Raw genomic sequence first — 24,751 nt, forward strand, 5'->3', positions numbered from 1 at the left:
CACCCTCGCAGAAATCTCAAACACCTCAATTTACAATCACTCTGAGTCCCTTCTCCCTCTTACAGACATAGCCTCCAATCCTGACACAGATGCTGCTGCCACTTTTTATAACACCACAATAACAGCAACACTTGATTCGGCCGCCCCCTCATTCATAGCAAAACTCAAACACTCAACAGACAGCCCTGGCTGACCAGCCTGACCAAAGAACTGAGACAGGCTTCCAGGGTCGCTGAGGGGAGATGGAAGAGATCCCGCCAGCTTCAAGTCCACGCTCACTGCCGCAAAACAAACTTACTTCTCATCTATCATATCCTCCCTGTCTCATAACCCTGAACAGCTTTTCAACACTTTCAATTCTCTACTCTGTCCCCCAGCACCCCCTCCCCTCTCATTTCTGCTGAAGACTTTGCCTCTTTCTTTAAACAGAAGATCGATACGATCAGAGAAAGCTTTGGCCCGCAGCCCCCAATGCCCCTCTTAGCTGCTCAACCCTGTTCCTTCAAAACCAGCTTCTCCACCATGACAGACTAGCTCTCCACTTGACTTGACCCGCTACTGTCCCACCTCATCCCTAACCTTGCCATGGCCTTCATTTCAACCCTAACACACCTCTTCAACCTCTCACTCACAACTGGTGTCTTCCCCTCATCCTTCAAGCATGCCTCGATCACACCCATCCTCAAAAAGCCCTCCCTCGGCCCATCCTCTGTGTCTAGCTATCGCCCCATATCTCTTCTCCCTTATGCCTCAAAATTACTGGAACAGCATGTCCATCTTGAACTGTCCTCCCACCACTCCTCCTGCTCCCTCTTTGACCGGTTATAATCTGGCTTCCGACCCCATTATTCAACTGAAACTGCCCTAACTAAAGTCACCAATGACCTACTATCTGCCAAGAGCAAGCGACACTACTCTGTCATCTTTCTCCTGGACCTGTCTTCTGCCTTTGACACTGTGGACCACTCCCTTCTGCTACAGATTCTCTCATCTCTTGGCATCACAGACATGGCCCTATCCTGGATCTCGTCATATCTGACAAACCAAACATTCAGTGTCTCCCTCCCCCACACCACCTCCTCACTCCGCCCCACCTCCTCACTCCGCCCCTTGTCTGTCAGTGTTCCTCAAAGCTCTGTTCTAGGACCCCTACTCTTCTCCATCTACACCTTCGGCCTGGGACAGCTCATAGAATCCCATGGTTTGCAGTATCATCTCTACGCCGATGACACGCAGATCTACCTATCCTGACCTCACCTCCTTACTTACCAAAATCCCACATGGTCTGTCTGCTATCTCGGCTTTCTTTTCTGCTTGCTTTCTAAAACTGAACAAAACAGAATTCATCATCTTTCCCCCATATCACTTTACCCCTCCACCAGACCTATCTGTCAATGTCAATGGCTGCTCACTTTCCCCAGGCCCACACGCCCGATGCCTCGGGGTGATCCTCGACTCTGCCCTCTTTTTCAAGCCACATATCCAAGCCCTTGCCTCCTCCTGCCATCTCAAACTCAGAATATCTCCCGGATCCGCGCATTCCTTGAACGCAACACTACAAATACACTAGTGCATGCCCTTATCATCTCCCGCCTTGACTACTGCAACCTCCTACTCTCTGGCCTCCCGTTTAGCACTCTGGCACCACCCAATCCAACCTACACTCTGCTGCCCGACTAATCTACCAGTCTTCTCGCTACTCCCCAGCCTCTCCTCTCTGCCAGGCCCTTCACTGGCTTCCTATCGCCCAGAGACTCCAGTTCAAAACCCTTACAATGACATACAAAGCCATTAACAACCTGTCTCCTCCATACATCTGTGACATGGTCTTCCGGTACTTACCTACACGCAACCTCCGATCCTCTCAAGATCTCCTTCTCTACTCCCCTCTCATCTCTTCTTCCCAGAACCGCATCCAAGACTTCTCCCGTGCTTCCCCCATACTCTGGAACGCTCTACCCCAACACATCAGACTGTTGCCTACCACGGAAACCTTCAAAAAGAACCTGAAGACCCACCTCTGCTGACAAGCCTACAGCCTGCAGTGATCCTCAACCTACTGAAAGGCTGCACAACCAGATCTACCCTCTTCTAGTGTATCCTCACCCATCCCCTGCAGACTGTGAGCCCTCGTGGGCAGGGTCCTCTCTCCTGTGTACAAACCCACGCCAAAAGGAATACCTGACAATAGGGCACCTGGCGTAACTGAAGCAGGGAAGGGACTGAGCGCCAGGCTAATGTATTGTAAGCAGCAGATTAGTGCTTGTGTGCTCGGTTTCGCTCACAGAGCATTGTCCACGCTGGACACAATTGTGTCCATTCTCTGAGGGCAGGATGAGCTTGTACAGGATTGCTGCTCTGCTGTCAGTGAGTAGAGAGCGTTTCTGTTCCGAGATGTTCAAATTGGTGAGAAATTAAAACTTAGTCTGGTAGAAACTGTGCGGCCGCTCCTTCATTTTTTGTTACATCTTAGGCTTAATTTTGGAGCACTGTGTAAATGTACAATTATTATTTTTTTTACTATCTTGTCTATGACTTGGGTTGTGTTGTCATTATGATTTAAGAATACGATCGCAGTCACATTGTGGTCGATGGTGACGAAATGTAAACTACGACCAAAACTTCAGCATGTTTGTATCTTTATGACACATTTATAATTGGCTGTGGTATTGTAGAATGATGAAACCGCAGGATAGAGGCGTTACTGATATAATAATGAAATAATGGAGATATTTTCCTGACTTCTGGATTATTCAGTCTGAGCCACGTGCAGTAATCCCGGCACCTCCAGCTGCAGCTGCTGTCACTGGGGTCATTAATGGTCATCTGATCTGAAGAAGGTGTTTGCATGAGCAAGGTGTCAAGCTGCAGGTGTCCACTCATCTCACTCCACCAATACCAAAGTCCATCATGGTGCCATGGTGTTCGTCCTCTACAGAGAGAAGTGCCCCTTTATTCTTTTGGACACAACAATAGCTGGAGATTGGCAACCCCATGAAGAGGCTTCACAAGGGAACACGAGTGGCCAGGAGCCGTTTCCACACAACCCCAGGCCGCACATTCCTCCCACTGTGAGCCGCCAGCGTGGCCTAAACCTGCTCCCATGGCTGCAGCGTCTCCGGACTTGTCTCCATCGCGGACGTCATTGGTCGGTGATTACACAGGAGCTGCCAGCAGCAGATCTTGATGATTTGCACAAGCAGAACCTTTCACAGACAACCTCATTGATGGCAGCCAAGGCTGGAGGTGCCAGGATTTCTGCACAAGGCTGGAGGTGCCGGGATTTCTGCACAAGGCCAGAGATGCCGGCATTTCTGCACAAGGCTGGGGGTGCCAGGATTTCTGCACAAGGCCAGAGATGCCGGCATTTCTGCACAAGGCTGGGGGTGCCAGGATTTCTGCACAAGGCTGGAGATGCCGGGATTTCTGCACAAGGCTGGAGGTGCCAGGATTTCTGCACAAGGCTGGAGGTGCCGGGATTTCTGCACAAGGCTGGAGGTGCCGGGATTTCTGCACAAGGCTGGAGGTGCCAGGATTTCTGCACAAGGCTGGAGGTGCCGGGATTTCTGCACAAGGCTGGAGGTGCCAGGATTTCTGCACAAGGCTGGAGGTGCCGGGATTTCTGCACAAGGCTGGAGGTGCCGGGATTTCTGCACAAGGCTGGAGGTGCCGGGATTTCTGCACAAGGCTGGAGGTGCCGGGATTTCTGCACAAGGCTGGAGGTGCCGGGATTTCTGCACAAGGCTGGAGGTGCCGGGATTTCTGCACAAGGCTGGAGGTGCCGGGATTTCTGCACAAGGCTGGAGGTGCCGGGATTTCTGCACAAGGCTGGAGGTGCCGGGATTTCTGCACAAGGCTGGAGATGCCGGGATTTCTGCACAAGGCTGGAGATGCCGGGATTTCTGCACAAGGCTGGAGATGCCGGGATTTCTGCACAAGGTTGGAGGTGCCGGGATTTCTGCACAAGGCTGGAGATGCCGGCATTTCTGCACAAGGCTGGAGGTGCCAGGATTTCTGCACAAGGCTGTAGGTGCCAGGATTTCTGCACAAGACTGGAGGTGCCAGGATTTCTGCACAAGATTGGAGGTGCCAGGATTTCTGCACAAGGCTGGAGACGCCGGGATTTCTGCACAAGGTTGGAGGTGCCGGGATTTCTGCACAAGGCTGGGGGTGCCGGGATTTCTGCACAAGGCTGGAGGTGCCGGGATTTCTGCACAAGGCTGGAGATGCCGGGATTTCTGCACAAGGCTGGAGATGCCGGGATTTCTGCACAAGGTTGGAGGTGCCAGGATTTCTGCACAAGGCTGGGGGTGCCAGGATTTCTGCACAAGGCTGGAGATGCCGGGATTTCTGCACAAGGCTGGAGATGCCGGGATTTCTGCACAAGGTTGGAGGTGCCGGGATTTCTGCACAAGGCTGGAGATGCCGGCATTTCTGCACAAGGCTGGAGGTGCCGGGATTTCTGCACAAGGCTGGAGGTGCCGGGATTTCTGCACAAGGCTGGAGGTGCCGGGATTTCTGCACAAGGCTGGAGGTGCCGGGATTTCTGCACAAGGCTGGAGGTGCCGGGATTTCTGCACAAGGCTGGAGGTGCCGGGATTTCTGCACAAGGCTGGAGATGCCGGGATTTCTGCACAAGGCTGGAGATGCCGGGATTTCTGCACAAGGCTGGAGATGCCGGGATTTCTGCACAAGGTTGGAGGTGCCGGGATTTCTGCACAAGGCTGGAGATGCCGGCATTTCTGCACAAGGCTGGAGGTGCCAGGATTTCTGCACAAGGCTGTAGGTGCCAGGATTTCTGCACAAGACTGGAGGTGCCAGGATTTCTGCACAAGATTGGAGGTGCCAGGATTTCTGCACAAGGCTGGAGACGCCGGGATTTCTGCACAAGGTTGGAGGTGCCGGGATTTCTGCACAAGGCTGGGGGTGCTGGGATTTCTGCACAAGGCTGGAGGTGCCGGGATTTCTGCACAAGGCTGGAGATGCCGGGATTTCTGCACAAGGCTGGAGATGCCGGGATTTCTGCACAAGGTTGGAGGTGCCAGGATTTCTGCACAAGGCTGGGGGTGCCAGGATTTCTGCACAAGGCTGGAGATGCCGGGATTTCTGCACAAGGCTGGAGATGCCGGGATTTCTGCACAAGGTTGGAGGTGCCGGGATTTCTGCACAAGGCTGGAGATGCCGGCATTTCTGCACAAGGCTGGAGGTGCCAGGATTTCTGCACAAGGCTGTAGGTGCCAGGATTTCTGCACAAGGCTGGAGGTGCCAGGATTTCTGCACAAGATTGGAGGTGCCAGGATTTCTGCACAAGGCTGGGGGTGCCGGGATTTCTGCACAAGGCTGGAGGTGCCAGGATTTCTGCACAAGGCTGGAGACGCCGGGATTTCTGCACAAGGTTGGAGGTGCCGGGATTTCTGCACAAGGCTGGGGGTGCCGGGATTTCTGCACAAGGCTGGGGGTGCCGGGATTTCTGCACAAGGCTGGAGGTGCCGGGATTTCTGCACAAGGCTGGAGATGCCGGGATTTCTGCACAAGGCTGGAGATGCCGGGATTTCTGCACAAGGTTGGAGGTGCCAGGATTTCTGCACAAGGCTGGGGGTGCCAGGATTTCTGCACAAGGCTGGAGACGCCGGGATTTCTGCACAAGGTTGGAGGTGCCGGGATTTCTGCACAAGGCTGGAGGTGCCGGGATTTCTGCACAAGGCTGGAGGTGCCGGGATTTCTGCACAAGGCTGGAGGTGCCGGGATTTCTGCACAAGGCTGGAGGTGCCGGGATTTCTGCACAAGGCTGGAGACGCCGGGATTTCTGCACAAGGCTGGAGGTGCCAGGATTTCTGCACAAGGTTGGAGGTGCCAGGATTTCTGCACAAGGCTGGGGGTGCCGGGATTTCTGCACAAGGCTGGAGGTGCCGGGATTTCTGCACAAGGCTGGAGATGCCGGGATTTCTGCACAAGGCTGGAGATGCCGGGATTTCTGCACAAGGTTGGAGGTGCCAGGATTTCTGCACAAGGCTGGGGGTGCCAGGATTTCTGCACAAGGCTGGAGACGCCGGGATTTCTGCACAAGGTTGGAGGTGCCGGGATTTCTGCACAAGGCTGGAGGTGCCGGGATTTCTGCACAAGGCTGGAGGTGCCGGGATTTCTGCACAAGGCTGGGGGTGCCGGGATTTCTGCACAAGGCTGGAGGTGCCAGGATTTCTGCACAAGGCTGGGAGTGCCGGGATTTCTGCACAAGGCTGGGGGTGCCGGGATTTCTGCACAAGGCTGGGGGTGCCAGGATTTCTGCACAAGGCTGGGGGTGCCGGGATTTCTGCACAAGGCTGGAGGTGCCAGGATTTCTGCCCAAGGCTGGAGGTGCCAGGATTTCTGCACAAGGCTGGGGGTGCCAGGATTTCTGCCCAAGGCTGGAGGTGCCAGGATTTCTGCACAAGGCTGGAGGTGCTGGGATTTCTGCACAAGGCTGGGGGTGCCAGGATTTCTGCCCAAGGCTGGAGGTGCCAGGATTTCTGCACAAGGCTGGGGGTGCCGGGATTTCTGCACAAGGCTGGAGGTGCTGGGATTTCTGCACAAGGCTGGAGGTGCCGGGATTTCTGCACAAGGCTGGGGGTGCCGGGATTTCTGCACAAGGCTGGGGGTGCCGGGATTTCTGCACAAGGCTGGAGGTGCCGGGATTTCTGCACAAGGCTGGAGGTGCTGGGATTTCTGCACAAGGCTGGAGGTGCTGGGATTTCTGCACAAGGCTGGAGGTGCTGGGATTTCTGCACAAGGCTGGGGGTGCCGGGATTTCTGCACAAGGCTGGGGGTGCCGGGATTTCTGCACAAGGCTGGAGGTGCCGGGATTTCTGCACAAGGCTGGAGGTGCTGGGATTTCTGCACAAGGCTGGGGGTGCCGGGATTTATGCACAAGGCTGGAGGTGCCGGGATTTCTGCACAAGGCTGGGGGTGCCGGGATTTCTGCACAAGGCTGGGGGTGCCGGGATTTCTGCACAAGGCTGGGGGTGCCAGGATTTCTGCACAAGGCTGGGGGTGCCGGGATTTCTGCACAAGGTTGGAGGTGCTGGGATTTCTGCACAAGGCTGGAGGTGCCGGGATTTCTGCACAAGGCTGGAGGTGCTGGGATTTCTGCACAAGGCTGGAGGTGCCAGGATTTCTGCACAAGGCTGGGGGTGCTGGGATTTCTGCACAAGATTGGAGGTGCCGGGATTTCTGCACAAGGCTGGGGGTGCCGGGATTTCTGCACAAGGCTGGAGGTGCCGGGATTTCTGCACAAGGCTGGGGGTGCTGGGATTTCTGCACAAGATTGGAGGTGCCGGGATTTCTGCACAAGGCTGGGGGTGCCAGGATTTCTGCACAAGATTGGAGGTGCCAGGATTTCTGCACAAGGCTGAGACTGAATAATCCAGATATCCTGAAATGTTGTATCAATTTCTTTTCCACCATCTTCAGATCCTGTGGTTTCCAGACTTCCAGGACTGCTCCATTTCCAGTGTCACATCTATTTATCAACATTGAAATTGCAACAATGTATCATCCAGTGACTGCACCGAGAGAACAATGGGTCCTCCACCGTTAGATCTGATCTGTGTGTATAGAATGTACGGACAGGACCGAGGTGTAATGAGTGCATTGATTCGGAAGCTCTGCTGCACTCTTCCCCGGGGCTGTCTCTACCGTCTCTTTAGGGGACCGCCGCTGTAGATGAGGCCACTTCTTCGATTCTTCAGTCTTATTCCCGGGTTATGGAATGACGGTAGCAGCACAGACCGTACAGTGTGAGCGGGAGCCGGCCCCGGTGCGCCAGGATTAGCGGCAGAGACGGTAATGGCGCAGGAATAGTCGCAGCTCCACGGCTTCCTGTGAGGTCTCCGGTGACAGGAAGTGCCGCCCAGCCCGGGGATTACAGCCCCGTATCCAGGAGACGCCGGGAAAGGTCTGAGTCCAAATGTCGCCGGGATACCGCGCTGCTCCAGAAGATGCCGGACGTGCGACAAATCCCGGAGGGGGCAATGGCGGAGCCCGAGCGGGTGAGAGACCTCTGTGTCTGCAGGAGGCATCGTCCGCCTGTGCAGCAATGACTGTGGAGTCTGTGCCCTGTACACGTTATATATCCGCGTGTATCCTATATACTATATGACTATGTATGAAGAATACACATATCTCTGCCTGCAGCCCCAGATCTGTCTCCTCTCCTCCTATATGATCTTATGATTTATTACTTATCCCTGCGTTTTACGTGCCGCTTATATTAGCCCCCGTGTTGTCAGTGTGGTGTATATGGCCCCCGCGTTGTCAGTGTGGTGTATATGGCACCAGCGTTGTCAGTGTGGTGTATATGGCCCTCTCCTTGTCAGTGTGGTGTATATGGCCCTCTCCTTGTCAGTGCGGTGTATATGGCCCCCGCGTTGGCCGTGTGGTGTATATGGCACCAGCGTTGGCCGTGTGGTGTATATGGCACCAGCGTTGTCAGTGTGGTGTATATGGCCCTCTCCTTGTCAGTGTGGTGTATATGGCCCTCTCCTTGTCAGTGCGGTGTATATGGCCCCCGCGTTGGCCGTGTGGTGTATATGGCACCAGCGTTGTCAGTGTGGTGTATATGGCACCAGCGTTGTCAGTGTGGTGTATATGGCACCAGCGTTGTCAGTGTGGTGTATATGGCACCAGCGTTGTCAGTGTGGTGTTTATGGCGCCAGCGTTGTCCGTGTGGTGTATATGGCACCAGCGTTGTCAGTGCGGTGTATATGGCACCAGCGTTGTCAGTGTGGTGTATATGGCCCCCGCGTTGTCAGTGTGGTGTATATGGCCCCCGCGTGTTGTCAGTGTGGTGTATATGGCCCCCGCGTTGTCAGTGTGGTGTATATGGCCCCTGCGTTGTCAGTGTGGTGTATATGGCCCCAGCGTTGTCAGTGTGGTGTATATGGCACCAGCGTTGTCAGTGTGGTATATATGGCCCTCTCCTTGTCAGTGCGGTGTATATGGCACCAGCGTTGTCTGTGCGGTGTATATGGCACCAGCGTTGTCAGTGTGGTGTTTATGGCACCAGCGTTGTCAGTGTGGTGTATATGGCACCAGCGTTGTCAGTGTGGTGTTTATGGCCCCCGCGTTGTCCATGCGGTATATATGGCCCTCTCCTTGTCCGTGTGGTGTTTATGGCGCCAGCGTTGTCCGTGTGGTGTATATGGCACCAGCGTTGTCAGTGTGGTGTATATGGCACCAGCGTTGTCAGTGTGGTGTATATTGCCCCCGCGTTGTCAGTGTGGTGTATATGGCCCCCGCGTTGTCAGTGTGGTGTATATGGCCCCCGCGTTGTCAGTGTGGTGTATATGGCCCCCGCGTTGTCAGTGTGGTGTATATGGCCCCAGCGTTGTCAGTGTGGTGTATATGGCCCCAGCGTTGTCAGTGTGGTGTATATGGCACCAGCGTTGTCAGTGTGGTGTATATGGCCCCCGCGTTGTCCATGCAGTATATATGGCCCTCTCCTTGTCAGTGCGGTGTATATGGCCCCAGCGTTGGCCGTGTGGTGTATATGGCCCCCGCGTTGTCTGTGCGGTATATATGGCCCTCTCCTTGTCAGTGTGGTGTATATGGCACCAGCGTTGTCCGTGTGGTGTATATGGCACCAGCGTTGTCAGTGTGGTGTATATGGCACCAGCGTTGTCAGTGTGTATATGGCACCAGCGTTGTCAGTGTGGTGTTTATGGCACCAGCGTTGTCCGTGTGGTGTATATGGCCCCCGCGTTGTCCGTGTGGTGTATATGGCACCAGCGTTGTCCGTGTGGTGTATATGGCACCAGCGTTGTCCGTGTGGTGTTTATGGCACCAGCGTTGTCAGTGTGGTGTATATGGCCCCTGCGTTGTGAGTGTGGTGTATATGGCCCTCTCCTTGTCCGTGTGGTGTATATGGCCCCTGCGTTGTCCGTGTGGTGCATATAGCGTCTCTGTGATGACACCAGAGGCTCCTGGAGACAGATGGAGATTGGTAAATCCGGGACGTGTCTGATTAGCTGCTTAGTCATCGCAGAAGAACAAGTGACAGCCGGATCACATCTCCCCCCACCGCTGCCACCTTCCCTTCCACTTCAACACATTTCACCATTTTCACCCCAAAGCTACCATGGCAGAAAGTGTTTATAAACGAGCCCATTATGACTGTACATATGCCTTGTGACAACATATCCTCCAGTTACCCCAGAGCTGCATGCATAACATCTGTAGCATCTTGTTTTATACTTCAGAGCCAAAATCCGAATTGTGCTCGCTACTGTCAAACTGTTGATTGGGTCGAGTTCAGTCAGAACCAAACAGCTTAGCGGAGCCCCCATAAATTATGTACTTTGCTGCAATGCATTGTGGGTATTGAACTGCATTTGTCAGTTACAGTGGGTACGGAAAGTGTTCAGACCCCTTTACATTTTTCACTCTTTGTTTCATTGCAGCCATTTGGTAAATTCAAAAAAGTTCTTTTTTTTCTCATTAATGTACACTCTGCTCCCCATCTTGACTGAAAAAAACAGAAATATCTGCAAATTTATTAAAAAATAAAAACTGAACTGTCACATGGTCATAAGTATTCAGACCCTTTGCTCAGTATTGAGTAGAAGCCCCTTTGAGCTAGTAATGCCATGAGTCTTCTTGGGAATGATGCAAGTTTTTCACACCTGGATTTGGGGATCCTCTGCCATTCTTCCTTGCAGATCCTCTCCAGTTCCGTCAGGTTGGATGGTGAACGTTGGTGGACAGCCATTTTCAGGTCTCTCCAGAGATGGGTTTCGGTCAGGGCTCTGGCTGGGCCAGTCAAGAATGGTCACAGAGTTAGGCCGGCGTCACACTCAGCGTAAGACAATACGGCCGTAATACGGAGAAATGTTCCCAAAATAGTGATCCGTAGTCAGGGTGTGTCAGCGTATTTTGCGCATGGCATCCTCCGTATGTAATCCGTATGGCATCCGTACTGCGATATTTTCTCGCAGGCTTGTAAAACCGACATCTAATGGATTTATGTGCTCAAATGTTCGGGAAAACATATATACAGTATATATACAGTTAGGTCCATATACACTCACCGGCCACTTTATTAGGTACACCATGCTAGTAACGGGTTGGACCCCCTTTTGCCTTCAGAACTGCCTCAATTCTTCGTGGCATAGATTCAACAAGGTGCTGGAAGCATTCCTCAGAGATTTTGGTCCATATTGACAAGATGGCATCACACAGTTGCCGCAGATTTGTCGGCTGCACATCCCAAAGATGCTCCATACAAGGCAGGATGGATCCATGCTTTCATGTTGTTTACGCCAAATTCTGACCCTACCATCCGAATGTCGCAGCAGAAATCGAGACTCATCAGACCAAGCAACGTTTTTCCAATCTTCTACTGTCCAATTTCGATGAGCTTGTACAAATTGTAGCCTCAGTTTCCTGTTCTTAGCTGAAAGGAGTGGTACCCGGTGTGGTCTTCTGCTGCTGTAGCCCATCTGCCTCAAAGTTCGACGCACTGTGCGTTCAGAGATGCTCTTAGGCCTACCTTGGTTGTAACGGGTGGCGATTTGAGTCACTGTTGCCTTTCTATCAGCTCAAACCAGTCTGCCCATTCTCCTCTGACCTCTGGCATCAACAAGGCATTTCCGCCCACAGAACTGCCGCTCACTGGATTTTTTTTCTTTTTCGGACCATTCTCTGTAAACCCTAGAGATGGTTGTGCGTGAAAATCCCAGTAGATCAGCAGTTTCTGAAATATTCAGACCAGCCCTTCTGGCACCAACAACCATGCCACGTTCAAAGGCGCTCAAATCACCTTTCTTCCCCATACTGATGCTCGGTTTGAACTGCAGGAGATTGTCTTGACCATGTCTACATGCCTAAATGCACTGAGTTGCCGCCATGTGATTGGCTGATTAGAAATTAAGTGTTAACAAGAAGTTGGACAGGTGTACCTAATAAAGTGGCCAGTGAGTGTATATTTGGACAGAGACAACATTATTCTAATTTTGGTTCTAGACATTACCACAATAAATTTTAAACAAAACGATTCAGATGCAGTTGAAGTTCAGACTTTCAGCTTTCATTTGAGGGTATCCACATTAAAATTGGATGAAGGATTTAGGAGTTTCAGCTCCTTAATATGTGCCACCCTGTTTTTAAAGGGACCAAAAGTAATTGGACAGATTAAATAATTGTAAATAAAATGTTCATTTCTAGTACTTGGTTGAAAACCCTTTGTTGGCAATGACTGCCTGAAGTCTTGAACTCATGGACATCACCAGACGCTGTGTTTTCTCCTTTTTGATGCTCTGCCAGGCCTTCACTGCTGTGGTTTTCAGTTGCTGTTTGTTTGTGGGCCTTTCTGTCTGAAGTTTAGTCTATAACAAGTGAAATGCAGGCTCAATTGGGTTCAGATCAGGTGACTGACTTGGCCATTCAAGAATATTCCACTTCTTTGCTTTAATAAACTCCTGGGTTGCTTTGGCTTTATGTTTTGGGTCATTGTCCATCTGTAGTATGAAATGACGACCAATCAGTTTGGCTGCATTTGGCTGGATCTGAGCACACAGTATGGCTCTGAATACCTCAGAATTCATTCGGCTGCTTCTGTCCTGTGTCACATCATCAATAAACACTAGTGACCCAGTGCCACTGGCAGCCATGCATGCCCAAGCCATCACACTGCCTCCGCCGTGTTTTACAGATGATGTGGTATGCTTTGGATCATGAGCGGTACCACGCCTTCGCCATACTTTTCTCTTTCCATCATTCTGGTAGAGGTTGATCTTGGTTTCATCTGTCCAAAGAATGTTCTTCCAGAACGGTGCTGGCTTTTTTAGATGTTTTTTAGCAAAGTCCAGTCTAGCCTTTTTATTCTTGATGCTTATGAGTGGCTTGCACCGTGCAGTGAACCCTCTGTATTTACTTTCATGCAGTCTTCTCCTTACGGTAGATTTGGATATTGATACGCCTACCTCCGGGAGAGTGTTGGTCACTTGGTTGGCTGTTGTGAAGGAGTTTCTCTTCACCATGGAGATTATTCTGCGATCATCCACCGCTGTTGTCTTCCGTGGGCACCCAGGTCTTTTTGCATTGATGAGTTCACCAGTGCTTTCTTTCCTTCTCAGGATGTACCAAACTGTAGATTTTGCCACTCCTAATATTGTAGCAATTTTTCAGATGCGTTTTTTTCTGTTTTCGCAGCTTAAGGATGGAGAGCTCCTTTGACCGCATGTTTACTTCACAGCAAAACCTTCCAAATGCAAGCACCACACCTCAAATCAACTCCAGGCCTTTTATCTGCTTAATTCAGAATGACATAATGAAGGGATTGCCCACAACTGTCCATGAAATAGCCTTGGAGTCAATTGTCCAATTACTTTTGGTCCCTTTAAAAACAGGGTGGCACATGTTAAGGAGCGGAAACTCCTAAACCCTTCATCCAATTTTAATGTGGATACCCTCAAATGAAAGCTGAAAGTCTGAACGTCAACTGCATCTGAATTGTTTTGTTTAAAATTCATTGTGGTAATGTCTATAACCAAAATTAGAAAAAGGTTGTCTCTGTCCAAATATATATGGACCTAACTGTATGTATGTGTATATATATATATATATATATATATATATATATATCATTGAGACACATATATATATATTCTGTATTTATATTTAATTCAGCGCGATATCTGTGAAAAGCCGGTAATTCAATTGCCGGCTTCTCATTTCTCCTGCACAAACCCGACAGGATATGAGACATGGTTTACATACAGTAAACCATCTCATATCCCCTTTTTTTTTTTGCATATCTTACAATAGCAAGGTGACATTAACCCTTCATTACCCCATATCCCACCGCTACACGGGAGTGGGAAGAGAGTGGCCAAGTGCCAGAATAGGCGCATCTTACAGATGTGCCTTTTCTGGGGTGGCTGGGGGCAGATGTTTGTAGCCAGGGGGGGGTCAATAACCATGGACCCTCTCTACGCTATTAATATCTGCTCTCAGTCACTGGCTTTACCACTCTGGCGGAGAAAATTGCGCGGGAGCCCACACCAATTTTTTTCGCGATTTAACCCTTTATTTTTCATGCTACAGCGCCCAAATTTTGCACATACACACTACTAACAGTAGTGTGGAATATGCAAAAAAAAAAAGGGATACGAGATGGTTTACTGTATGTAAACCATGTCTCATATCATGTCGGGTTTGTGAAGGAGAGAGGAAAAGCCGGCAATTGAATTACCGGCTTTTCTATAGAACACTGCTGCGTATTTCTCGCAAGTCACACTGCTGGTCCGTGTGTAATCCGTATTTTTCTCGCCCCCATAGACTTTCATTGGCGTATTTTTTGGGCAATACGCTGACAAACGCAGCATGCTGCGATTTTCTACAGCCGTACAATACCATATATTACGGATGCGTAATATACGGCTGATAGGAGCAGCCCCATAGAGATTCATTGGTCCGTGTGTAATGCGTATTTTACGGACGTATTTTCTGCGCTCATACGTCCGTAAAACTCGCTAGTGTGACGCCGGCCTAATACTTGCGGCACTCGTGTTGCGCATCGGTACCACACCAACAGGCGCCAGGGAAGAAGCATTACAGTAATCGCTGTTTCCTCGGCGCCAGGTGCTGAAGACGTTTTCATCATTCTCCCCTGCTCTGCCGGCGATCAGCGTGAGCAGGGGAGAATGAGGAGAGATATATTCAAGTGATAACGGTGACAGCAGGCGGCAGCTTATGGGACTATTACTCCCATCAGCCTACACCTGCTGCCGCTAATAAACGTGACAGCAGGAGTGGCTGATGGGAGTATTCCTCACCCGCCACCTGCACTGTAAATAAATAAATAAATGAAGAAACCTGGTATGGGTTCCCCTCTATTTTCTATAACCAGTCAGGCAAAACTCGCAGCTGGGGGCTGCAACCCTCAGCTGTCAGCAAGGCTGGTTTTCAAGAATAGATAATAAAAAAAAAATAAAAAAAAAAAAATGGCGTGGGGTCCCCCCATTTTTGACAACCAGCCTTGCTAAAGCTGACAGTTGGGGGCTTATATTCTCAGACTGAGGCCATTGATTTAGGCCCCCCAACCTAAAAATAGCAGCCCGCATCCGCCCAGAAAAGTTGCATCTATTAGATGCACCAATTCTGGTGCTTTGCCCGGCTCTTCCCACTTGCCCTGTAGTGGGGGCATTTGGGGTTCATATTTGTGGGGTTGATGTCACCGTTGTATTGTCCGGTGACATCAAGCCCACTTGATTAGTAATGGAGAGACGTCTATGGGTCACCTATCCATTACTAATCCTATAGTTATCTATATATATAATTGTCTAAGGGGTACTTCCATCTTTCTGTCGGCAACTTCCGTCACGGATATTCATTTGCTGATTGGTCTCGCCAGCTGCCTGTCATGGCTGCCGCGACCATTCAGCGACGGGCACAGTCCGATTAGTCCCTCCCTACTCCCCTGCAGTCACTGCCTGGCGCCCGCTCCATACTCCCTGCAGTCACGGCTCAGACAGGGTTAATGCCAGCGGTAACGGACCGCGTTATGCCACGGGTAACTCACTCCGTTACCGCCGCTATTAACCATGTGTGACCAAGTTTTTACTATTGAGGCCTATGCAGCCTCAATAGTAAAAACATCTCATGTTAAAAATAATTAAAAAAACAAAACAAATCATTATATACTCACCTTCCGCCGCCTTTCCGACACTCCGGTGACCGGTCCATGCAAGCGGCAGGTTCCGGTGCTAAGGTTGGTGTGCGACAAGGACCTGCCATGATGTCACGGTCATGTGACGGCGACATTATCACAGGCCCTGCGTGAGAAGGACCTGCCATGACGTCACAGTCATGTGACGGTGACATTATCACAGGCCCTGCGCGAGAAGGACCTGCCGTGACGTCACGGTCATGTGACCGTGACGTCATCACACCCTCGGACCGGAAGCTGCCGCCTGAACCGAACACAGGAGACAGAACTACAAGGGGCCCCTTGGAAGGTGAGTATATGTTTATTTTTTAACCTGTGACATACGTGGCTGGGCAATATACTACGAGGCTGGGAAATATACTACGTGGCTCTGTGCTTTATACTACGTCACTGTGCAGTATACTACGTGGCTCTGTGCTGTATATTACGTCACTGGGCAATATACTACGTCACTGGGCAATATACTGCGTAACTGGGCAATATACTACGTGGCTGGGCAATATACTACGTCACTGGGCAATATACTACGTAACTGGGCAATATACTATGGCTGTATACTACGTCGCTGTGCAATATACTACGTAGCTCTGTGCTGTATACTACGTCACTGGGCAATATACTACGTCACTGGGCAATATACTACGTAACTGGGCAATATACTACGTCACTGGGCAATATACTACGTCACTGGGCAATATACTACGTAACTGGGCAATATACTACGTAACTGGGCAATATACTACGTGGCTGTATACTACGTCACTGTGCAATATACTACGTGGCTCTGCTGTATACTACGTCACTGGGCACTATATTACGTCACTGGGCAATATACTACGTCACTGGGCAATATACTATGTCACTAGGCAATATACTACGTAACTGGGCAATATACTACGTCGCTGGGCAATATACTACGTAACTGGGCAATATACTACGTAACTGGGCAATATACTACGTCACTGGGCAATATACTACGTCACTGGGCAATATACTACGTGGACATGCATATTCTAGAATACCCGATGCGTTGGAATCGGGCCACCATCTAGTATGATAAATAAACACACAGCCAGAATAAAGTCCTTTATTAGGAATAAAACAAAACACCGTTTTCCATTTTTTACGGTGATTGCTGTGAAGACACAGAGCTTGAACTGCGGTGACCTCATCATTGGCTTTTTCCCACGGTGCTGAGGTCACCGCAGTTCAGCCCTGTTGGGAACACAGCCTCAGTGACCGTCAGGAACCATGATGATGTCACCGCTGGTCATTGATTCTGCGCTCGCAGCAGCTCATTCATCAGTGGTTCACTGCCTGCACGGTCACATCTTGGCACCGTACAGGTTGAGAACAGTTTATTTCAATAATTTTTATTTGGGGAAATTTTACAATATCAGGGTAGGGGAACAGGTTATATGCGACAATATAACATGAGTTGAAATTCAACATATATAATATTATTGGAGTATGACGAAAAATACCATATAAACTATATGAAACTATATGAAGGATAGTAATACAACATTAGACAGGATAGCGGGGAAAAGAAGAAAGGGGAAAAAAGGGAAGATAAAAGAGGGGAGAGGAGGTGAACTTGGATATGGTAGGACAAAGGGGAAATTAGGGATAAAACAAGGGAACAGAACCAAACAATAGTCCATTGAGAGTGTTGACACGGAAAAGAGCAACAATCTTAAAAGATTTCTACTTGACAAATCCACTGGCTATAGATCCATATCAATCAGTTGTAAAGGACTCTGCATGCAGAGAAAAAACTGAATTCCATAATGCCCATTTAGATTTATACTTTTTAAGGGAGTTGTTCAAAGAAAAAACTAATTCGAAGGGGTTATGGGAAGCCAATCTGTCCATTAGCACATTGATGCTAGTAATGATCTCAGATTTCCACCTGGCACCTATAAGCATTTTGGCAACTGAAAAAATATGAAAGGAGATTAATTTAATATTTTGAGGAAGAGAGAGTCCAGGGACAAAAGAGAGAATTGGGGAGACTTAATTAATTTGTATTTCCCTATTTTAAAAATTAGCTCATAACCTCCTTCCAAAAGGATTTTATTTTTGGACACAACCAAAAAATATGCATTATATTGCCTTTAAATCCACATCCTCTCCAACTTGTGTCTGGGTAAACAGTTTATCCCTCAGACATGGATTATGGCGTGGAACAGAACGACGGAGAGGTGAGGGATATTGTTGTTTTTTATTTTTGGTTTATTACAGGAGAACAAGGGTTTCGGTGGAATTAGGCTACTTTCACACTAGCGTTAACTGCAATCCGCCACAATGCGTCGTTTTGCCGAAAAAACGCATCCTGCAAAAGTGCTTGCAGGATGCGTTTTTTCCCCATAGACTAACATTAAGCGACGTATTGCGACGGATTGACACGTCGCAACCGTCGTGCGACGGTTGCGCCGTGCGACGGTTGCGCCGTGTTGTGGCAGACCGTCGGGACAAAAAAAAGCTACATGTAACGTTTTTTGCTCACGACGGTCCACTTTTTCCGACCGCGCATGCGCGGCCGGAACTCCGCCCCCACCTCCCCGCACCTCACAATGGGACAGCGGATGCGCTGGAAAAATGCATCCGCTGCCCCCGTTGTGCGGCGGAGACAACGCTAGCGTCGGGAACCTCGGCCCGACGCACCGCGACGGGCCGAGCCCGACGCTAGTGTGAAAGTAGCCTTAGGTGAGTATAACTGTTTGTTATTTTAAAAGAAAAATGGAAAACTGTGTTTTGTTTTATTTCTAATAAAGGACTTTATTCTGGCTGTGTTTATTTACCATATAACTATAGGATTAGTAATTGATAGGTGTCTTATAAACGCCTCTCCATTACTAAGCCATTGGGTTGATGTCGCCTGACAATGCAAAGGTGACATCAACCCCACAAATATGAACCCCACTTGCCACCACCACAGAGCAAGTGGGAAGAGGCGGCCACAGTGCCAGAATTGGCACATCTAATAGTTGTGCCTTTTCTGGGGTGGCTGCGGGATGCTATTTTTATGCTGGGGGATGCAATATCCATGGCCACTTACCAGTTCCTAGCTGTCAGCTTTAGCAAGGCTGGTTGTCAAAGATAAAGGGGACCCCACGCAGTTTTTTAAATTATTAAAATAATTTTAACAAAAAAACAGCGTGGAGACCCCTCTATTCTTGATAACCAGCCTAGCTGACAGCTGAGGCTTGCAGGCGCCAGTTGTGTTTTTTCCTGGCTGGCTATAGAAAATAGAGGGGAACCCACTCCAGATTTTTTTTAAATTATTTATTTATAGCGCAGGAGTCAGTTGATGAAAACTCCATCTGCTCCTGCTGTCATTGTCATAGTCCCATCAGCTGCCACCCGCTGTCATTGTTATCACTTGAATATAACTCTCTTCATTCTCCCCTGCTCATGCTGATCGCTGGCAGAGCAGGGGAAAATGATCAGAGCGTCTTCAGCACCCAGCACCGGGGGAAAGCGCTTACTGTAGCGCTTCTTCCCTGGCGCCTGTGCGTGTCACATGGATGACATTCATGTGTGCAGGACATTTTGCGGCCCGTGCTGACAGTAAAAAATGGACATGTCGGCGTGTTTAGCCCACGGACAAATTATCCGATGAAACACACTGACATGTGCACAGACCCATTCACTTGAATGGGTCTATGTGTGCCAGTGTCTCCGGTGCGAGTGAAAACTGTCACCACATGTCTCGAAGACACGGACGTGTGAAAGAGATATCGGTAACAACGCATCCAATCCACACAGGTACAGAAATCACTATAGATGTCCATACATTATGTGTAATAATGAGAAATGACACTGGGAAACATGCTGAACACATGAAGAAAGAGAGGAGCAAAAAACCTATGGAAAATCCTGTCACCGGCCGGGAGCACCTGGTCGTGTCGGGTTTATGGTGAAATGATTTTCTTTCCACTTCTGGATTATGGCCTCAGCAGTGATCACTGGAATCTTCAGTAGTTTAGAAATTCTTCTGTCACCAATGCCATCAGGATGTTTTGCAACAATAAGGTTGTGAAGGTCTTGAGACGGCTCATTGGTTTCATCCATCATGAGATGTTTGTGTGGCACCTTGGTAATGAGATGCCTTTTTACGGACCATTAGTTGAACCTGATATTATTTGTTATGAAGTGGCAGGATTGCTTTCTAATTAGATTTCAGCAGGTGTCAGTACTTTTCAGGGATTTTTGCTTTTCTTTCTTCATGTGTTCAATAATTTTTCTCTGTGTCGGGAACACCCCACCCAATCCACACAGGCAAATAAATTACCATAGATGTAAATTATATGTAATAATGAGAAATTACACAGAGAAAATTTATTGAACATGTAAGCCGGTGTCAGGACTTTCCATAGATTTCTTGCTCCTCTCTTTCTTCATGTGTTCAGTATGTTTCCCAGTGTCATTTCTCGTTATTACACATAATTTATGGACAGCTATGGTAATTTCTTTGCCTGTGTGGATTGGATGGGTTGTTCCCGATATCTGGTGAGAATTTTATGTCAATATCACAATTAGAAATAGATTTACTTAGGGCATATATTTCGGGGAAATCATTATTGAAGACGTCACCAATTTTCTGTTTGCTGCAATGTGTCCAGGAAAGATTGGTTTAAATCATAGAGGATTGCATGTACTGACACATTGTAACAAAACTGTGAACAGGACTGGGTCAGTCTGGATTTTCATCCCCTGAATGACAAACGATGCTTCTTGGTGGTGGGGACGTCCTTGGTGGTTGCTGCCTTATTCCAGTGCTTAGAAGTCTCAGTCTCAGAATCGTCACATCAGCAATCATTATGTGCCGGTGTCTCGTTTAGTTGCAGGGTCTCTGGTGCCATCGATTCCCAGGTGCGGAGTGTCGAGCCCATTCAGAGGACACCTGAGCACGAAGAGCAACGGTAAGAACTCCTAGTGTTGCCTGTGGCCCAACAGCGGGGGATGGGGTGTCCTAGTACAATACAGACCCGGCCTCCCTGCGCCATACCCTGCAGCCAATCACTTAGATGTCCAGTGCAGGGTTTATACATGGAGGTCGTGGTTTGATGGTTACTTTGAATTTTCATGTATTTGTTCTGACTTTTGTTACAAAGTCTCCTGTTCCTGTTTTTGTCCCACTTTTCTTTACTTTTCCTCACTTTTCCTCTGGTTCCAGCTTTTTGCATCGGCCAAAGCAGCCGTCTGAGCGACCAGTACCGGATCCGGGACCACATGGTGATCCACTACAATAAAATCCTCTCCGCTAAAGGTGCGAGGTCAGCCGTAATTGTGGCGAGGAGCTGGCGTGTCCTTGATGGGGGGAGATCTTGTATCTTTAACTTGTAGCCCGGAATGCCCTACGTCCCGGGGGGGGATTCCTCTCTTGCTCCTCGTCTTTCCTGCAGTCAGTTTTCCTTTACGCTTGTGGCTCTTGGGAGGATTTCAAGAATTCTGTTCAGTTTTGTTGCCCCCATAGGATAAGAGGCCGATAGACGACACAGCTGCTGATCGCTCGGTTACATTACTTTCTGCGTTTACCATCAGGATTTCCATTAATTCCCTGCCAATTACATTATGGCGACACATCTCTGTGGTTCATCCTATGGGAGGTCCTAACAATCGGCCTGGGCTTTAGGCCTCAATCCCTCAGTATTTGTTCGGTATTTTACTTCTGTATTTTTCGCCCACTCCTGGTTTTGGCTACAAACACTGATGTAAAATACTGACCAAAATACTGAACGTGGCCTAATGCTGATAACAGGGAGCAATAAAATGCTCACTAGGGCATTAATGATGATCACCTCTTGGTTTACTGCACACGTAATTGCACATATTTAATTCTTGTTCCTCTTTCCCTTTTTAGCTGCTGTTGACTGTTCTGTTCCTAAGAGCCTGATAAAAAGTGTAAAACGTAAGTGAAAAATCTCTGCTTACCCTAAAAATCACAAGATATACAATACTAAGTGGAGTAAACACGGACCACCAAGCCAAGACGTTGACTAAAAAATATTTTATATTAATTGAATTGTAAAAATTCTTCGCCAATACAGATATATAGACGGGTGTAATGAGGAGGAAATAGGTAAGGGAATATCACAATCCAGGGCAAAACATGGGATTAATAGCAACAAGCACTATAAGTACAGTAAGTCCAAGTAATAAAGCAATAAGGATGAACGAGACAATGGAAAGTAATACGGATAGATAAGTGCAAAAAGTCTACAGTGACTTGTGCTATTCAGTAACTGAAGTAGTGCTTACCCATGAGTAGGGGGGATTGGCTGGACCCACCACAGCTGCCCAGGCCTTCCATTCAATCCTCCTTTATTCATGGGTAAGCACTACATCAGTTACTGATATATACAGGCCCTTTATACCTCTTGTTCCCAGCCCAAATTTATATTATGGGTCTGTCTGCTGAGCTGTGTATCTAATCCTCTCCTGTGTGATACTGTCTGCTGAGCCGTGTATCTAATCCTATCCTGTGTGATACTGTCTGCTGAGCTGTGTATCTAATCCTATCCTGTGTGATACTGTCTGCTGAGCCGTGTATCTAATCCTATCCTATGTGATACTGTCTGCTGAGCTGTGTATCTAATCCTATCCTGTGTGATACTGTCTGCTGAGCTGTGTATCTAATCCTATCCTGTGTGATAATGACTGCTGAGCCGTGTATCTAATCCTCTCCTGTGTGATACTGTCTGCTGAGCTGTGTATCTAATCCTATCCTGTGTGATACTGTCTGCTGAGCTGTTTGTCTAATGCTATCATGTGATACTGTCTGCTGAGCCGTGTATCTAATCCTATCCTGTGTGATACTGACTGCTGAGCCATGTATCTAATCCTCTTCTGTGTGATACTGACTGCTGAGCTGTGTATCTAGTTCTATCCTGTGTGATACTGTCTGCTGAGCCATGTATCTAATCCTATACTGTGTGATACTATCTACTGAGCTGTGTATCTAATCCTATTCTGTGTTATACTGTGTGCCAAGGCATGCATCTAATCCTATCCTGTATGATACTGTCTGCTGAGCTGTGTATCTAATCCTATCCTGTGTGATACTGTCTGCTAAGCCATATTTCTAATCTCCTGTTTGTGGTTGTGATCCTGATACAATGCTTGGTTAATCGGGGACATTTAGTTTCCGTGTGGCGGTTTCCTAGGTCAATATTGGCACGTGGTTGAGGCTTTTCTGCTCCTTCGGTGTAGACTTGTTGGATCGGTGGCTTTCAGGTTAGAGCTGTGTTCGTGTTTACGTCCCCGGATTTTCAGATGTGGTCATTCATTCATTCGCTGGGGCTACATGAGACCGTTCTGTAGTTCATGAGCTGTCGGTCTGCACAGGACACAATCTTCCTGATTTCTGGATTGTTACAAACAATACTTCTCTTTGAGGTTGCTGATGAAAGAACTCCTCCTTTTTTAATGTACCCACAGGATAAATAGGGGTCCAGCTGCTGAGACCCTCGCTGATCATGGGAGTTGGGGTCCCATGTGTGTGTGGTCATGGCTCCTTTCACTTCTTTCAGAATGTTAGGGTCAGCAGACACCGGAGCCTCGTTCTCTGGATTATTAGTGGTCCCAGCGCTCAGACCGCCAGCAATCGCACATTTATCACCTATCCTGTGGATAGTTTATGGTAGAGCTGCAGGTTTGTTGCAGTTGTATCCAGTCTAGACAATTCTCTCAGTCTGCAGTTAGAGGTATTCACTGTACAGTCTGTAACCTGCACTGATACATTGTGACAAACTGTCAGTCGTGTCTCATTGCGCAGCGTCACTCTTGGATATCTACACTTATAACTTCCGTCCCTGTGTTTGTCTTGCAGACAGTGACCAGCGGAGACGGGAAAGGATGAAGAAAGAGGTGGCGCGGCTGGAGAGGACGTCCTCACACTCGGCTGCTTCTTCTCGCCCTTGCTCTAGAGATAGCACAGATTCCATAATACTCAGGAAGGTGAGGAAGTTGTCTGTGGCCATTGCACCTGTAGTACATGGCATTGGCTATGGAGGAAACTGTCCGTAAGGTGGTTGAACAGAGGTCCCACAAGGCAGGGAACGATTACTTTTTGCTAGATCTTGGGTAATAATTATTAAGGATGTACGTTGTGCTACGCAGGGGGAAGCAGTGGGCTGTGCAGGTGGTGAAGGCGGAGGCAGCAGTGTGCTGTGGAAGCGGAGGCAGCACTCGGCTGTGCAGGTGGTGGTGGAGGCAGAGGGAGTAGTGGGCTGTGCAGGTTGTGTTGGAGGTGGAGGCAGAGTTGGCTGTGCAGGTGGTGGTGGAAGCGGAGGCAGCAGTGGGCTGTGCAGGTGATGGTGGAGGCAGCAGTGGGTTGTGCAGGTAGTGGAGGCGGAGGCAGCGGCAGCAGTGGACTGTGCAGGTGGTGGTGGAGGGAGTAGTGGGCTGTGCAGGTGGTGGTGGAGGTGGAAGCAGCTGTGGGTTGTGCAGTTTGCGGTGGAGGCGGAGGCAGAAGTGGACTGTGCAGGTGGTGGTGGAGTGAGTAGTGGGCTGTGCAGGTGGTGTTGGAGGCAGAAGTGGGCTGTGCAGGTGGTGGTGAAGGCGGAGGCAGCAGTGGGCTGTGCAGGTGGAGACAGAGGCAGCAGTGGACAGTGCAGGGGATGGAGTCGGAGGCAGCAGTGGGCTGGGCAGGTGATGGTGGAGGCAGCAGTGGGTTGTGCAGGTAGTGGAGGCGGAGGCAGCAGTGGACTGTGCAGGTGGTGGTGGAGGGAGTAGTGGGCTGTGCAGGTGGTGGTGAAGGCGGAGGCAGCAGTGGGCTGTGCAGGTGGAGGCGGAAGCAGCTGTGGGTTGTGCAGGTGGTGGTGGAGGCGGAGGCAGCAGTGGGTTGTGCAGGTGGAGGCGGAGGCAGCAGTGGGTTGTGCAGGTGGTGGTGGAGGCGGAGGCAGCAGTGGACTGTGCAGGGGGTGGTGGAGGCGGAGGCACAAGTGGACTGTGCAGGTGGTGGTGCAGGGAGTAGTGGGCTGTACAGGTGATGGCAGAGGCAGCCGAGGGCTGTGCAGGGGGTGATGGACGCAGCAGTGGGCT

At 49.4% G+C, this 24,751-nt stretch overlaps 1 protein-coding gene across 1 annotated transcript in view; it reads left to right on the top strand.

Moving 5' to 3' along the window:
• Positions 1-7,524: 7,524 nt before the first annotated feature.
• The window catches only part of SPATA7 (spermatogenesis associated 7), a 61,468-nt gene continuing 44,241 nt past the window's right edge, over positions 7,525-24,751 (top strand). Inside the window, exons 1-5 of the mRNA XM_077267578.1 lie at positions 7,525-8,024; positions 20,548-20,628; positions 20,883-20,975; positions 21,570-21,617; positions 23,538-23,665. Coding sequence (XP_077123693.1) covers positions 7,943-8,024; positions 20,548-20,628; positions 20,883-20,975; positions 21,570-21,617; positions 23,538-23,665 — 432 coding nt within the window. The 5' untranslated portion in view covers positions 7,525-7,942. The remainder of the gene's footprint in view (positions 8,025-20,547; positions 20,629-20,882; positions 20,976-21,569; positions 21,618-23,537; positions 23,666-24,751) is intronic.

Source organism: Ranitomeya variabilis, chromosome 1 (assembly GCF_051348905.1).
Source record: "Ranitomeya variabilis isolate aRanVar5 chromosome 1, aRanVar5.hap1, whole genome shotgun sequence".
Taxonomy (NCBI): domain Eukaryota; kingdom Metazoa; phylum Chordata; class Amphibia; order Anura; family Dendrobatidae; genus Ranitomeya; species Ranitomeya variabilis.